Consider the following 16,909-nt stretch of genomic DNA (forward strand, 5'->3'; position numbering starts at 1 on the left):
TCAAATGTTTACCAGAAATCAGGTCTGAAATAACATGGGATGACAACATAGAATGCATTAATTTGGTAATGAAGTTGTATGGACTCCGCTAAAAAATTGAGAGAAAAAACACCAGCAATTCCCCCTTCCCACCAGTGTGGAAGCCACCTTAATGACTACTATATTTAGCTGAGCCATAGATTCTAAAATTCTAAGTTACCGCAGTTCCTTCAGCATTTTTAATACTTCCCATATTGGTATTTTGGTAATATACATATTTATTTAAACATAAAATAAAATTTATTGGTTAAAAGCAATGATTAAACCAGGCTTTCCAAACTTGGTGCCCTCCAGATATTGACTGACCACAACTCTCACCATACCTGACCATTCACCATGCTAGATGAAGTGGAGCACAGTTGGAGTTCTCCAATACCTAGATGTCACCAGGTTGGGAAAGGTTGGATTAAGTCAGATAAAATGACCAAATCAGCTAACAGGCCTACTTTAAACCCTATTGAAAGGAATTAATTTTGGAATACTGTAAGGTAGGCAACAGTCTTTTCATAGTACTCTTAATATGATACATACTGAATTCTACTCAAAAGAAAATATCAACAGTTCACAACGTAACACCTCACAAATCCTTTAAAATGAATGCTAGAGATGTTTCTTTAAAAATCAGAGGGATACTTTGGATAATTCAATGTGGTTCAATTTTAAAACACTTTAAATGTAAGTAATATCAGCTATGAGAGAATGCATGAAAAAGATTCAGGGCACACAGTGAAAGAGGAGATTTTAGCTCATTATCACCATAGGCAGACTTATTTTAGCAAGTACCTCCTACAACTTTGTTTAGTTGCACATAATGCTATCTCTTCTGACTCATACATGTTCTTTGCTTTCATGGATTTGCTTAGCTGCAATGTAATCTACTTGATCAAGTTTCTTTTTATACCTTTCTTCCAGTTGGTTTCTCCACCATGGTGCTATCGCTGTCAGAATTTTGAATCTGAACTGCCTTTGCTGACCCAAATCTGGGCATTTTATAGTTGTTCACTGACTTTATCTTGCATCTGAGTGCTCATTATGCATCTGCCAGGGAAAAGACAAGAAAAATGGGGAAATAAATAAATAAATAAATAACAGCATACTTGAAGTAATCTACAAGTATTGGGTAACATTTCAGTGTATCGGGTTTTCACAAATATATTTATTTATTAAATTTGTATACTGCTGTTCATCTATAGATCTCAGGGCAATTCACAGCTTAAAAATACAAGATAAAAACAAGAACAAAACAAACAAACCAGCAACCACCGCCTCCCACAAACACATTTAAAAGGATATACGATGATACTCAGCCAAAGGCCTAGTTGACCTGGCACCTAAAGGTGTATAATGAAGGTGGCGGGCAAACCTTCCTATGGAGAGCATTTCACAAACGGGGAGGCAATGCAGAAAAGGCCCATTCTCATATTGCCACCCTCTAGACCAGGCATCCCCAAACTGCGGCCCTCCAGATGTTTTGGCCTACAACTCCCATGATCCCTAGCTAACAGGACCAGTGGTCGGGGAAGATGGGAATGGTAGTCCAAAACATCTGGAGGGCCGAAGTCTGGGGATGTCTGCTCTAGACCTCTCGTGGAAGAGGCACACAAAGAAGGGCCTCACATGATGATCACAGAGTCTGGGTTGGTTTATATGGGGAGAGGCAGTCCTTGAGGTATTGAGCTGTTAAGGCTTTGTTGGTCAAACCCAGCACTTTGAATTGGGCCCAGAAACTAATCAGCAGCCAGGACAGAATCAATGTAATATTCTCAAATCATCTTGCGCTGGTGAGCAACTTGGCTGCCGAATTCTGCACCAGCTGATGTTTCTGAACAGTCTTCAGAGGCAGTCCTATGTAAAATGTGTTGCAGTAATCTAACCTAGAGGTTACCAGAGCACAGAGAAAAGTAGTTAGGCTATCCCTAGCCAGAAAAAGGTGCAGCTGGGCCACCAGCCAAAGCTGATGGAAGGCACTCCACGCCACTGAGGACACCTGAGCCTCAAGCGACAGCAAAAGATCCAGAAGTACCCCCAAGCTACGTACCTGCTCCTTCAGAGGGAGTGTAACCCCATCAAGAGCAGGCAACCTCCCATCCATCTGGTCTAGAGAACCGCCCACTAACAGTGCCTCAGTCTTATCTGGATTGAGCTTCAGTTTGTTGGCTCTCATCCAGTCCATTACCGAGGCAAGACAAGGGTCCAGCACTTCCACTGCCACACCTGCAGATGTAAAGGAGAAGTAGAGCTGTGTGTCATCAGCATATTGCTGACAACGTACTCCAAAACTCCAAATTACCCCAGCCAGCAATTTCATGTAGATGTTAAACAGCATAGGGGATAAAATCAAATACTGAGGAAACCCACACTGAGGGCTCTACAGGGCTGAAGAACTCTGGAAGCATCAACCTCTGGAAACATCCATCCAAGCAGGACCGAAACCACCGCAAAGCGGTGCCACCCAACCCTAACTCAGACAGCCACTCCAGAAGGATACCATAGCATGCTTAGAATTGTGATGTTCCAGTTCATTTGATTAGATACTGTCATGAAGAAAAAGTATTCACTAACAGGAAGAAAATCAGTGACTGACAACAAATTTTGAAAACTCATACAGTATATACTTTCATCAAGATAAATATTTCTATTCACATTGGTTTGAATCTAAAGTGGCTCCTCCATTCAAATTGGGAAGGGGCATTTTGACCACCTCTCCATTCTACAGTCTCCACACCATATCCCACTCCGTTCTGTATGGTCCCAGAAAACCCAGAAGTGGATTTTCAGGGAGCTGCAGAACAAAGGAAGAGGCAGAAAAGGCCTACTCCACGAACTCTGCCCAGTTCAAAGGAGGTAAATTAGGATCTTAGCCATTATCCCTAAGTAATGCTAGCTTCTGGAGAACCAAATGCATAGATAACTACAACCACATAGAAAGGCCTATGTATGCAGCAAGCCTAGCATTTCTGCAATCTACTGGATTAAGCAGATGATAATATTGAGCTTGCTACACCCAAAACACAGTTAACAATTCTGTATATAGGCCAAGAAAAGTTATCTTGTCCTCATGGTTGTGAACTCATCTTCTCCAAACCATATCTTCTATAGCATATTTACTCTTGTCATTACCATTATTGTTGGCAAAATATTACATAATTGTGAAAAACTAAATGTTTTGTTAGAAAAATACAACAATATGAAGGGGGGGATGAAACGGTAATGAAGTCTACTTTGGGGGATTTCCCAACATAAATCACAGGTGTCTAACTTCATATTATTGCGTTCATGGATACTGAACACAGGGGAACATTGAGTGATACAATGGTGCAGCAACATTAACCACTGTTCCAAAGTTCCAGAGGAGATATTACAGTGACCTGTTTCTATAAGAAAAAAAGTTGCCACACAGCAGAAAAGGAATCTGGCTTTGTTTGCCTGGAATCAGATAATCAGGCCACTAGTTGATGGGTTAGTTTTTGAGCCAGAACAATATCCAACAATTTCTATACCAATAACCTAAGTTGAAACGAGCTGGATTTTTCCAGCACTGTTGACACCATGGCATATTGCGTATTGCCACAATAATAATAAAAATAGCAATTTATTAAATAAATTTGCCTCCCACAAGTATGAACAATAATACTAACTTGGTGCATATGAATATAACAATTACATACTTTTTTGTTATAGTACAGCTTATTGCTAATAAGTGATTGCACTAGAAATGTTTATTATATTTGATTGATACTAAGTGATACATTTTAATGATTGATAGTTTATTTTCTAGTAATTTAAAATATTATAATGTTTATATTATCAAAATTTATTATTTGGACTGTCATATTATGTTTTGAAATTATCTAGTAATTGAGTTGTTATTGTTATGATGTATTTGCATTTTTGTTGTGTTCTGAGTTACTTTGGGCATAATTAATTAGCAAAGCAGAATTGAAATAATAAAAATAAAATAGTAATATATCTTGTCCAGCATTTTTTCCTCATTTATCCTATAACCATATTCCAAAAATGGTGGTCTTCATTCCCACCCTAAATGGAAGCATATCCCTCTTTGTTTACAAGCCACCAGTAACAGAATGTGCATTATATACATCAGTTTAACCAAAGTTTAGGACCATCCATCCAAGCAACAGAGTATTCTGTCATATGAAATTGATCTAAAAGGGTTCCTTGGCAGTGACCTTCCTATTTCTCCTTTTTTTTTTTTAAATACATTTTATTCCGATTTTCCAAATTCAACAAATTAACAAAACCAATCTTTTATACAAAATCTTATATTCACATCTTTTACCTTGCTCCGCCGAGCTATGACTTCCCCCCCTCCCTTCATGCGGGTTTCTTGTTAATTCCCTTTTTTGCAGTTCCTTTTTTAACATATTGGTCAATTCGTAAGGTTTATTTTAATCCTGCGAGAGTTTTTAATGATCTACAGTTTTTCTCCATATAGTCCACACATTTACTCCAGTCCTTTTGAAACCTTGTCTCCCCCTGGTCACGAATCTTGCATGTCAATCTAGCAAGTTCAGCATAGTCCATCATTTTTATCTGCCACTCCACAATTGTAGGTAATTCCTGTAATTTCCATTTTTGGGCTATCCTATTTCTCCTTTTAAGCTTTGCTCCCACATTTTTTGAGCCCCAAATTAGCACCTGTAGAACTTTCAATTAAAATGTAAATTTTGGAGACTAAGCTTCTGTAGCCATCCTTAGCTTCTACAACTAGTTTTTTAAATGGCACCAAATGTCTAAGAGGCTTTTACTTAATTGTTGGATTAGAAATGAAATATTGTATCTGATCTGATGGATTGTACCTCCAAATACTGAAATGTTGCTTCAATCTGCACAAACATTCCTTTTTTAATTTCAGAAAGTGAAAGGTTCACAATAAGAAGTCATGGATTTCAATTTTTCAAAAAACAAAACAAAACAAGCTATGACAAGTGAGGTAACAAACAAAAGGAGATTACCTAAAGTGGAATCACAGTTGTTAGTTCCAGACTGCCAGCACTAGTCAACCTTGAGGTCAGCTTATTGTAGCTAGTATGAAATAGCCAAAGCAGATCTAAATAGAAATTATTACAATTACTAAAGTAAATAAGATAATTAAGACTTGTAGCCAACCATTTTCTCAAAATACAAATATGGTAAACAAATGCTCTAATAAATCTTAACTTTGTTTCCTAAGTCCTTCTAGCTATATTATTGTGTAATTGAAAATAAAATATTGCTTAACAAATACTCTCAGTGTGGTTCCACTCAGAAAGCAGCAATGATAATGTTAGCCATGTTATTTTTCAATTAACATTTTTCATGTGTTACATATTCAATGCCTGATGACTTGCATATGAATGTATAAAATACTGCATTGAAAAAAACTGTGGAGCGATGATGTGAGATAACATGAAAGTTCTATTCATACGTACTCTTTGATTTGTGATGGCTCATTCATACATATAGTCCCCACTGCTTGCTGCAGTAATTAGATGAGGAATATGCATTTGTGAACCAGCCTTAAGCCAGTCAATAAACCACGCAGAATCTCTGAGTATGCATATAATGCAGCCTAGTTCCATTATGCTAGGGTCCTTGATACCAGTTACAGTAGGATTACATCAGCATAACTTGGCTGGAATCCTATGAACTCACGACAGAAGAGAAGAAAGTAAAGTAATAGCAGTGCAAACAAGAAATAACAGCAATACCAACATTCTCACTGCATTCTTGCACCCACCCGCCTCATCAACGGTACATAGAGAATGACCCCAAATTATTAATGCACAGGACGCACCACTCAACACATGGCAATGGAAGAACAAACCCATTATTTTATCTGCAGCAAGACACAAACAGGAAAAAGCTTAAAATAATGTGCTTTAAAATTCAATTTTAACTTTAAAGGACACATGTATTGAAAATGAACTTATGACTGCTTTATGAAAAGCAGCTTGTTCAGGGAAATAATTATGCAAATAATATGTTCAGTGGTCATCATATAGCACAATGTGTATTGTCTTATTTTATGGCTTGATACTGAGCTCAGGGACAACAAGTCATCACAGGTATCATCTACTAATCAGCCAACTCCAGCTTGGTACCCTCCAAGTGTTTGGACAACTTCTACCATCCCTGACTTTTGGCTATGTTAGATGGGGCTTATGGAGGTTGTATTCTAAATATTTAGAAAGCACTGGATTGGTGAAACCCCAGAACAGATTTAGGGGGTTGGCAGGGGGAGGGGAATGTCCACTGCACACATGAAAGTTCTTGTGTGGACAAAGCAACACCACTGGATATAACCCTGAGTTCTAATATTCACTCTCTACAGATGCACACCACTGCAACTTCAGCAGAAAAGAGTCGATAATAATTTCAAGCTGCCTACAGTGAAGGCTGGAGAGCAGGCAAGATTAGATAATTGCAATGATTCTGTGAACCCAATTACAATTTTGCAATAACTGAAAACTTTATGTCTGTGATGTAGTTCTAGTCAGAACTCTATCTAGACAGGGAGATTTGGCTTGGGATAGATTAGAATTTTTTTTAAGTAGGCATGCTAGAGAACTATGAGTTAAATATCTACAAACACTTTAACAGGTTCAATTTGTCTAAAAGCACTTGTATTATCTTACACTTAACATTCTAGCATATACCAATAATTCACATAGTATTCTTTAATGCGCTGTTGTAATTAATAACCCCATCATTCTAGCACATCAAACACTCATGTATGATTTGCTTAAGTGCAATGACAATTAATACACCTTTTCCAACACCTGCCCATATATACTGAATGTTCTATAACTGAACACATCAACTCATACTTCACAACAGAGAGCCAGTTCAGCATTGCTACTCAAAGTGGTAGTTCACAGACCGGGGCCAATCCATGAATCATCAGCTGCTGGTCCATGTCAAATCCATCACAGCCTAGGTTGGATGGCATGCTTCAGGGAATATGGTACCAGTTCCTAGCACATTGCGGGGGAAATGCTAGCCCACCACATTACATGAGAAACAGTAGTCTGGAGTGCTTGTATGAACTGCGGCACCAGCCAGAACATAAAAAGTAACTCCAGATAATCAAAGGCCTCTAGGCACCCAAAAATACAATTGTTATGAGTTTCTTACTAATTTTACAATGGTGTATCTCTTTCTGATATTTATTGAATTATACTACTTGTTTTGATTAATTTGTTGTTGTTTGCTTGTTGTTTGATATTATATCAAAATATTATATATATATATATATATAGAGAGAGAGAGAGAGAGAGAGAGAGAGAGTGCAATGTTTGTTGTTGTTTTAATGCTATTGAGATTATTGTGAGTCACTTTGTTGTTAGAAAAGCAGAATACAAATATCAGATCAAACCAAAACGTATAATCTCCAGTATTTTCCTACTATTCACCCATGTAAAGGTAAAGGGACCCCTGACCATTAGGTCCAGTCGTGACCGACTCTGGGGTTGTGGTGCTCATCTCGCATTATTGGCCGAGGGAGCCGGTGTACAGCTTCCAGGTCATGTGGCCAGCATGACAAAGCCGCTTCTGGCGAACCAGAGCAGCACACGGAAACACCATTTACCTTCCCGCTTAGAGCGGTACCTATTTATCTACTTGCACTTTGATGTGCTTTCGAACTGCTAGGTTGGCAGGAGCTGGGACTGAGCAGTGGGAGCTCACCCCGTCGCAGGGATTTGAACCACCAACCTTCTGATCAGCAAGCCCTAGGCTCTGTGGTTTAACCCACAGCGCCACCTGCGTCCCATTCACCCCTGTACCTCCCAGGAATTAAGCCCACCTAATCTATGTGGTTGTACCTGCTAAAAATTGACTTCATTTAAGAACAGCAGTCTTTGAGTACTGGTTCAGTAATGCCAGTGGATTATATCAGTGTTTCCCAACTGGGGCCACAGGTGAAAAATGCATAAATGGGGGGGGGGGCACAGCACAAGGCTAGGGGGCCACAGAGGGAAGTGAGATGTGATGGGGGAAAATCCTGATTGGCTGGCTATCTGCTTGGCCAATCACAAGCGGATAATGGGGCAGCCTACCAGGGCCTAGCACTCCTTTTTGCCATGTGTGTTTTCTTGGCGCAGTCCTGGTTTGTTTTCGGTGGGAAGAGGGTGATCACTGAGACTCCTGTTTTGACCAGTAGAGCCCACGATCCAGAACCCCCAAGTCAGGTAAGTGTGGCGGTGGAGTGGCAATGGGTAGGGCTGGGAGAGCCGGAGCTGCTTGTTGCTGCCACCAGTGCTAGGCCTGGTGGCAGCCTGAGTCTGACTCTGCAAGGTGCAGGGTGCAATCCACCCCCCCCCCCACTCACTGGATCATCACCTTGTCATGGTGAGTGGGCTTGCATGTTCCTTTGACCCTTGTGAGCGAAGTCGTCGGGAATCTCATACTCCCAGCAGGGTCACCCAAGGCGGTAAAGTCAAAGGGAAGGAGCTAGACAAAGAATGATCCAAGAAGTCCTCAACAGCAGAACAGGCGGATGATAACAAGCAGTATGTTACAACGGCTGTGAAGGCAGATGAAGGCTGCAGCAGATAGGAATCTACTGGTTTGTCGTGACTACTTCATGCCATCGGAACAGAGCCCTACTGTGAAGACTGTGCGTTGGTCAGCGTGCACTGATCTACACACATAAAACAAATTCACGCACAGGCATCTTCCAATAAAGCAACCCAAACCACAAAAGTCCCATGGCGATCAGCAAATGGTAATGGGGGCAGGATCGTGAAATCTGAAAGCCCCTAGTTATGAACCGGCACATGGGCGGTGGATACAGATTCAGTCGATCTGACTCAAGGAATCAAGGCAGTTGAGCAGCTCGGCAGCTGTATCCATGACTGAGCAGCCCTTTTTAGGATCCACTCTGCTCACCCCGAAAAGGGGGAGGGGCTAGAAAAGGTGCCCTAAACATAGTCTGCCTCCCTTTCCCCCTGACTGGACTACCGCGCCCAGTGGGGTCACCACCTAGCGGTCGTAAAAGACAACTGAACTTTGGAACATGGAATATATGGACTTTGTCAGATAACACAGACAGCAAGCGTCCTGAACGCAGAACTGCCATCATTGCAAGAGAGCTGCAATGTTTTAACACTGAGATATTGCAGTACTTCAAGAGATTCGAAGAGCAGGCGAGGGACAACTGAAGGAAGAAAAAGAAGGCTACACATTCTTCTGGAAAGGTCTATCTGAACAAAAACATCAAATACATGGGGTAGGCTTCGCTATAAAAAAATGACCTTGTGAAGCTCCTGTCAGAAGTCCCTACTGGCATTAATGAGCTACTCTCAACCCTTCAAATAAAGCTCACCAAAAACCAACAGGCTACTGTTATAAGCGCTTATGCACCAACACTGGATGCCGATGAAGACATTAAAGAATTGTTTTTGCTCTCAGCTGGATACTGTCCTAACAGAGACGCCTAAGGAAGATAAAATTATCCTCCTGGGTGATTTTAATGCAAGAGTTGGGCGAGATTTCGATCTGTGGCCTGGGACTATTGGGAAAGAAGGAATTGGCAACAGCAACCAGAACGGAATCTTACTTTTGATTATATGTGCAGCACACAACCTTGTTATTACCAACACATTCTTTTGACAGAAAAATAAATTTAAAACTTCATGGAGGCATCCTCGGTCAAACCACTGGCACCTCTCAGACTATGTTATTGTCCATGCTGAAGATCGCCATGATGTGCTCCTTACCAGAGCTATGACAAGCTCCGACAACTGCTGGACAGATCACCGACTAATATGCTCCACGGTGGCTATCAAGATTATACCTCAACGCAGGCTTCAAGGAAGGAAACCAAGGCGCAAAATGAACACTCAAGCCCTTCAAGATCCCATTAAGCGGGATTGCTTCCAAACAACTCTTAAGGACCATCTGCTTTCAGAATTCCCTCATCGAGGAACACTGGGCTAAGCTAAAAACATCCATTATTGCAGTCTGTGAACAAACTATTGGATACTAAACCAAGAAACACCAGGACTGGTTTGATGAGAATGACAGTGAGATTGAACACGATTGACAAGAAAAGGAAGGCCTTTCAGATCTGGCAAAGAGACAGAAACTGTGCCACTAAGAAAAAAACCTATGCCAACGCTAAGGCTGAGGTTCAAAGAAGAACCAGAGAACTAAAAAAACACCTGGTGGATAAAAAAAGCTCAAAAGATCCAGCACTTGGCCAACACTCATGATGCACAGAGTTTCTTTAAAGCTACAAAGACCATCTATGGGCCAAAAAATCATGGCATATGCCCCCTATGCTCAGCAGACGGTATCACACTTCTAAAAGATAAAAAAGCTATTGCACTGTGCTGGAAAGAACATTACCAACATCTCCTTAATCACAACTCCCCCATAGCTGCTGAGGTCCTCTCACAAATTCCGCAAAAACAAGTAAGAGATGAGCTTGCAGTATCTCCAAATCTGGGAAAGTTGTGTACAGCTATTAACCAAATGAAAAACAACAAAGCCCAGTGGACCCGATGGGATACCTGCCGAAAACTTCAAAGTGGGCGGAATTGAACTTACACAACAACTTCACAAGCTCATCAAAAAATCTGGGAAAGAGAAGAGATCCCAGCAGACTTTAGGGATGCCAAAATTATCAATCTCTTTAAAAAAGGTAACAGAACTGATTGCAGAAACTATCAAGGCACCTCTCTATTAGCTGCGCCCGGCAAAATTCTTGCAAGGATCTTAGCAAACTGTCTGGTAACAATATCTGAGGTGACCCTTCCTGAATCCCAAAATGGTTTTCAGCCTTCTAGGCGGACAACGGACCTGATTTTCACCACTCGACAGCTTCAAGAAAAATGCAGAGAGCAAAACCAACCCCTGTATTTTGATCCTACACTGTGTTGAAGGGAAACTCCCCATCGGAGTAGAAATCATATATTGAACAGACGGAAAGCTCTTCAATTTGAGCAGGCTGAAAGCATAGAGTTTGAGGACTGGGACACTCGCAGGGAAATCAAAATGCTTGTTTACAAAGCTATTGTACTACCAACTTTACTATATGCTTCTGAAACATGGACCACTTATAAACGCCATCTCCAACTCCTCGAAAGATTCCATCAACGGTGTCTCCAAAATTTTTTACACATCACTTGGGAAGACAGGCGAACTAATATCAGTGTACTGGAAGAAGCAAAGATCACCAGTGTTGAAGCAATGATTCTTCAAGATCAACTTCATTGGACTGGTCATGTTGTGCGGATGCCTGATGATCGTCTTCCAAAGCAACTACTCTATTCCGAACTTAAAAATAGAAAGGCAAATAAAAAAAAATGTGGCCCTGATCTTCAGGGTCCTGAAACTTGAAGTGTAATGTCTCGTTCTGCTTTTTTCATGTCTTTTATTTTCTCTTTCTTCTTAAAGCTCAAATTCAGTGCTTTGTCTGTCTTTCCTGTCACTGACTCCACTTGTGCTGAAATAAATTCTACCTTTTCTCCCCAGGATTGCATCACTGCTTTCCGACCCTCTATCAATGCACTCTTCATCCACCGTGTATGCTTATCTAATATTTGCTGTAGCTCAGCTTCAAATCTATCGCCTTCATGAGCTGTCACTTTCCTGCCTTCTGCCATGTCAGTTTCACTTACATGCAGATTTGCTGAGCACCCTGAAGCCTCACCGAGAGGTTTCACTTTGAAGCATTTTAAACCATATTTTTCTTTAGCAGTCAGAACCTTGAGACATCTTTCAAATCTTCCTTCTATTTTTAGCTGTGTTTTATCACTTTTTATGCTTCATATTGGGTAATTTGAGCTACTAGAATAAGGAACTCTCAAATCAAGCCGCTACCTTGGTCCAGCAAGCCCTAGACTTTCCATGCTAATAACTTTCATGAGGTGAAATGTATTCACTGGTCTTCTGCTGATGCATTTAAAATAAGTATTTCCAAACAAATTTTAGCTTCTTGGGTCTTGAGATTCTTAATTTGCCCCAGTGGGTATCACCCATGGCTCTGCCTCATCTGGACAAGACTGTGAAGGTTCGAAGCACCTTTGGGTTCTATTTCTCATTTAATTAATGGTCCATTATGCTGCTTACAACTGCAGAAGAATTACAGCAAATCAAAAATGGAAAAGTGATGAGATATAGGTAACTAAAATGGCTCCACCAAAACAGAGGAAGATGAACGGTCACTACATGATTGGATAGCTGGGCCAACCAGACCCAGGGATTGGGGGAGGGAGATACTAGAGGAAAGAAACTAGCATTCTGAGGGGGTCACAGTTGGAAAGGTTTAGTTACTGCTATCAAAAGAAACTGAGTCCTTGCTGCCATCTACAGGAGGAAGGGAAGACAGCGATTAAACTGCAGTTGCAGTTATTTGCCAAGTTTTCTATATAGTCCATGAACCAGGACTGAAATTCTTACCATACATGATGCAGGGGGGAAACTAGGCTTTATTTTACCCAGTTTGACACCCCCTGCCCACACATTTGCGTACACATACACACAGCCTGGAGCCTCAATGGCGCCCCTCTGGAGGCTTCACCTGGGGCAAAAAACCTGGCCAGTCCCGCCGCACAGCTGCGCTACCCAAGAGATCGAATATAGGTGATAGAGCTGCAGCAATCATGTGGTTTTGTGTGCAACAACAACTTACATAAATCTAACCCATGGTATCCAATGTATGCACATATGATAAAGAAATTGTGTGTTTATGTACCCAAACTAAGCTTCTGGCAACCTCAAAACATACACCCTTACCTCAAGGAAGAGCATCTTCTATGAAACACTATAGCATCACATCTGGTCCAATGCTTCATTTGGGTGCCACAAATGGCTAGTAATATTCAATGTACATGGAAATGAATAAGGAACTGGGAGTGTGTACCCCAAATTAAGCTTTGGGCCACCTGAAATCATACACCCATATACCATATACTGGATGGTCTGCCAACACCCAAAGCCATGCTTTACCTACAAGTGTGCAATTGCACCAAGTCATCTGAACTGCCCAGACATGTTTGCTTGGCAAACAGGCTCACATGCTCAAACATGTTCGAACTCCAAACAGTATTGAAACTGGGTATTAAGTTCAGAGAATGGTGGACATATAGCTGAGAAAGAATTGGATGGTTATTCTAATGATTAATTTTCAGATGAGCACAGCAGATCAGATTGTGCAGGACAAGAAAAGTGAAACAAAATAAAGCCTGAAATGTAGGCTTCTGAAATTGCTATAATTGCTGTTAATATGTGCTGATAGGAGATACTGATTGGGATGCTAACAACAAGTACTGTATATTAAAGCATCCACAGATCATTTTATTGGTGTCTAATTCATGTTTGATGAGCAGGACAATGTTGAACAGTATACGCCCACATTTTGAAGAGATCAAGAGTTCAGGCAGTAACTGGGAATTCCTTACTTTTTATTACACTTAGTAAGGATTAAAGGCATGTTTTATCCTGTCTAGAGATAAGTGTTGTTTTTTTTTTAATGTAGTCAACGCTGCACACCTGGTCACCTTTTGACAAAAATTCACAATTACCAGGGTGGCCTGGCTATTCCAGCAATTGAATCCCATCATTTTCCTTATAAAAAAATGTCCAATATTTTGGTGTGAGTTTGCTGCACAAGAGCTGCAAATTAATTTAAAGTAGGTAATCTGAATTTGCTAGCATTCGATTGTTAATTATGTTGCTTTGAATGCATACTTCACTTTCTTCAGTAATGTTCTATTCTGGATTGTTTTATTTGACGTTTTAATGTACGTTGTAAACCGCTGCAATATTTTTAATTAAAAATATAAAGCAGTATAAAAATGAAATTAATAATAATAAAGTATTTTTTAGGATTTCTCATACAGAAATTATGACAAAACAAAATGAAGGGTGCTATTGTTAAAATTGTGATTACACACAAAGCAGTATTATTGCTGTAAGTCTGCTACCTATTTTCCAACTTTTGATTTACAGACTTTTCCAAAAACTATGTTCAGCATCATTTAGCACATATGGTAAGAATTCACCGCCTGTGGCAGTATGGTTCTAAGAACCAGAAGAAAAAGAGCAAAACACACTAAAAGTGTGAGGTTTCTCTCTATCGCACCTTGCCTATGCTACTGCAATCATTCTTGCCACTTTGGGCTTAGTGCTCCAATGCTATTCTGGTGCTTGGGGAAAAACAACAGCCTAGGTGCTTCAATATGCTCCTCCTGCTGCCCTCCTGCTCCTCCTGCTGTGTAAGACAGGGATGACCAACTTTTGAATCCTTGCAGGCCACTCTTTCCCAGACAGTGTTCTGGGGCTCAGAACTAGACAACTCATGATGACTACATGATGATACAAAATTTTGCATCACTTAGCAACAAGGTGCTTCAATATGCTCCTCCTGCTGCCCTGTGTAAGACAGGGATGACCAACTTCTGAATCCTTGCAGGCCACTCTTTCCCAGACAGTGTTCTGGGGCTCAGAACTAGACAACTAGACAACCCATGATGACTACATGATGATACAAAATTTTGCATCACTTAGCAACAAGGGCTTTCATACAGATATAGGCACAAATATTATCTTAGTACAAAATCTTTTTTTATCAGGCCAGGGTAAGGGGAAGAGAATGACTGAACAATGAATGCATTCCTTAAAATATCTCAAGAAGCACATTAAGAACATAAGAAGAGCCTGCTGGATCAGGCCAATGGCCCTTCTAGTCTAACATCTTGTTCTTACAGTGCCTAACCAGATATCTCTAGGAAGTCTGCAAGCAGAATCCAAGTGCAAGAACACTATTCTCCTCTGGTTACCAGAAACTGGTAATAAATACCCATGGCATCTAGTCTGGTTTACAGAAATTGGGAAAGAATTGCCTTTCAAAGTATCTAGTTTATTATATTATACACATCTTTTAAGTTTTCTAGGTGGGGAATCATGTTTTTCCCAGCACTGAAGGTACATTGCACATGAACTCAATGTGCTTGATCTAGCCCTCACAACCTCGAAGCAGGGGAACATGAGACAGAACCATGCTGTAGCAAACTGATAGCAAATTTATGATGGATTTAAGATCACTCAGTTCAGTTTTCTTCTTTAAAACCACATAAAATGGCAAGATACTAAGCACTATTGAAAATACACTTGTAAGAGTTAGGTTTACATAGAGGTGTCTGTTTGTATTACATATCCACTTCAAGGGTAATATTTAATTGTGGTGTTCAATTTGCACAACTGGCTTCCACTTGTGAAAATGGGACTTTCTCTCCCCTCCTTCCCCAACAATCTTTTATACTGGGGTGGGGAACACTCAGGAGCAGATTGGTGACTGCAGGGGGAAGGGTCAAAGAGGAATCCCACTGCATACCCCCAAGACTCCTGTAGTATAACCACTTTCAGGAATTTATGGGAGACCAGAGTTCCTCATAAATTTGATACATTTGTCATGTATACCGTAGTTGAGATCTGTACCCTGTCAGTCCTACAAGTTATACACCATAGCTATATCCATGAAGTGGATTCCCAGTACACCAGCTGATAGAAAGTTTTCCAAATCTACAGTGAAACTTTTAATCAGTTAAAGTTCTTTCTAATCAACTAAATGATATGCCTGATTAACTATGCAACACATTTTGATCAATGTTAAATATATATAAAAACTGCAGATGGCAGCCACCATTTTAGCAGAGACATATTCCCTTTACTTTCAAAAGGCTTTTCTTATAAGCTGGTGCATTTAGCAATATATAGGCACACTATCTAAAAGAAACAAATTATACTTTTCCCTTGAAAATGAATTTTTGCATGTAAGTTTATGTGTATTAATTGATTAACACATTTGATGATTAGCTAAAGTTTCTTAAACAAGGTGAAAGCTCTAATTTAAATAATTTAGGATGCAGCAGTTTGTAGCTTCATCTCTAATACTAGTTACAGTATATCTTTAATTAAATAAACCAGTGGCATTTATACTTTTAAATTTTAATATACTAAAGAGTACAATGTGAAAAGTTAAGAATTTTATCTTCTAAGGCAACTTACAAACAAAATTAAACATTACAAACAGAATAAAACAATTAACAGTTTTTAAAAATTACATCTAAAATTAAATTGAAAACCGATAGCAACAGCAATAAAACCAGAAGACTTAAATTAAATACTGCTTAAAGTTTGGTAATAGAAACATTTTCAACTGGTGTCCAGAAGATAATAGAATAAACACTAGATGTATGTCTAATCAGGACTCCATAACAAACATAAGAGGAGCTTGCTGGATAAGGTCCATGGCCCATCTCTAGTCCGGCATCATGTTCTCACAGTGGTTAATCAGATGCCTGAGGGAAACCTGAAAGCAGTTACCAAGCACAAGAGGACCCTCCCCTCCTGGTAAGTGATGTTCAGTCAGTGGACTAGGGGGTCTAGGCAAATCCCTTAAATGTTCTCCTGGTGTCTCCTTCCCAAAGCCCAGGAAGCTTCTGCCTGGCTTAGGGAAGGAGGAACAATGCTCCAATGGGTCCAAGAACCCTCCCACAACTTTGGGCTTTGGGAAGGAGGCAGGAGGACTCCAGCATCCTGCCTAAGGCCTGGCCTCCTTCCCAAAGTACAAGAGACTTCTGCCCAGCTTAGAGAGAGAAGTGCAATGCTCACGTGTGAAATGTTTGGACGTCTTGATGTCATATGCACGACATCAACCTCGCAAGCTGGCACCTCTGGCACTAACTGTTCCCCTATGAAAAATTTCACCATACTCCACTGCCCCTGGGATTGCCAGCAAACCGATGAACAGAGAAGCACAGGACCTCCAGAGCAGGACGTCAGATGATCATATCCATGCATGAGCAGATTTATACAACAGAGAGCAACTTTTATTCCTTCAGATACCCTTGCATATGTT

The 16,909-nt window shown here is 40.4% G+C and overlaps 1 protein-coding gene across 5 annotated transcripts in view; it reads right to left on the reverse strand.

The window, feature by feature from the left end:
- The window catches only part of ANKRD12 (ankyrin repeat domain 12), a 53,763-nt gene that overhangs the window by 28,621 nt on the left and 8,233 nt on the right, over positions 1-16,909 (reverse strand). For 3 of the 5 annotated variants that reach the window (XM_088675337.1, XM_035124903.3, XM_035124904.3), the window contains exons 2-3: positions 5,016-5,110; positions 941-1,077 (exon numbers count right to left, since the gene is read on the reverse strand). In XM_088675337.1, coding sequence (XP_088531463.1) covers positions 941-1,027 — 87 coding nt within the window. In that variant the 5' untranslated portion in view covers positions 1,028-1,077; positions 5,016-5,110. Of the gene's footprint in view, positions 1-940; positions 1,078-2,077; positions 2,254-5,015; positions 5,111-16,909 lie in introns of those variants that run through there. The other 2 variants (XM_088675336.1, XM_035124905.3) reach the window with 2 other exon arrangements.

The sequence above is a fragment of the Zootoca vivipara genome, chromosome 8, assembly GCF_965207765.1.
Source record: "Zootoca vivipara chromosome 8, rZooViv2.hap1.1, whole genome shotgun sequence".
Taxonomy (NCBI): Eukaryota; Metazoa; Chordata; class Lepidosauria; order Squamata; family Lacertidae; genus Zootoca; species Zootoca vivipara.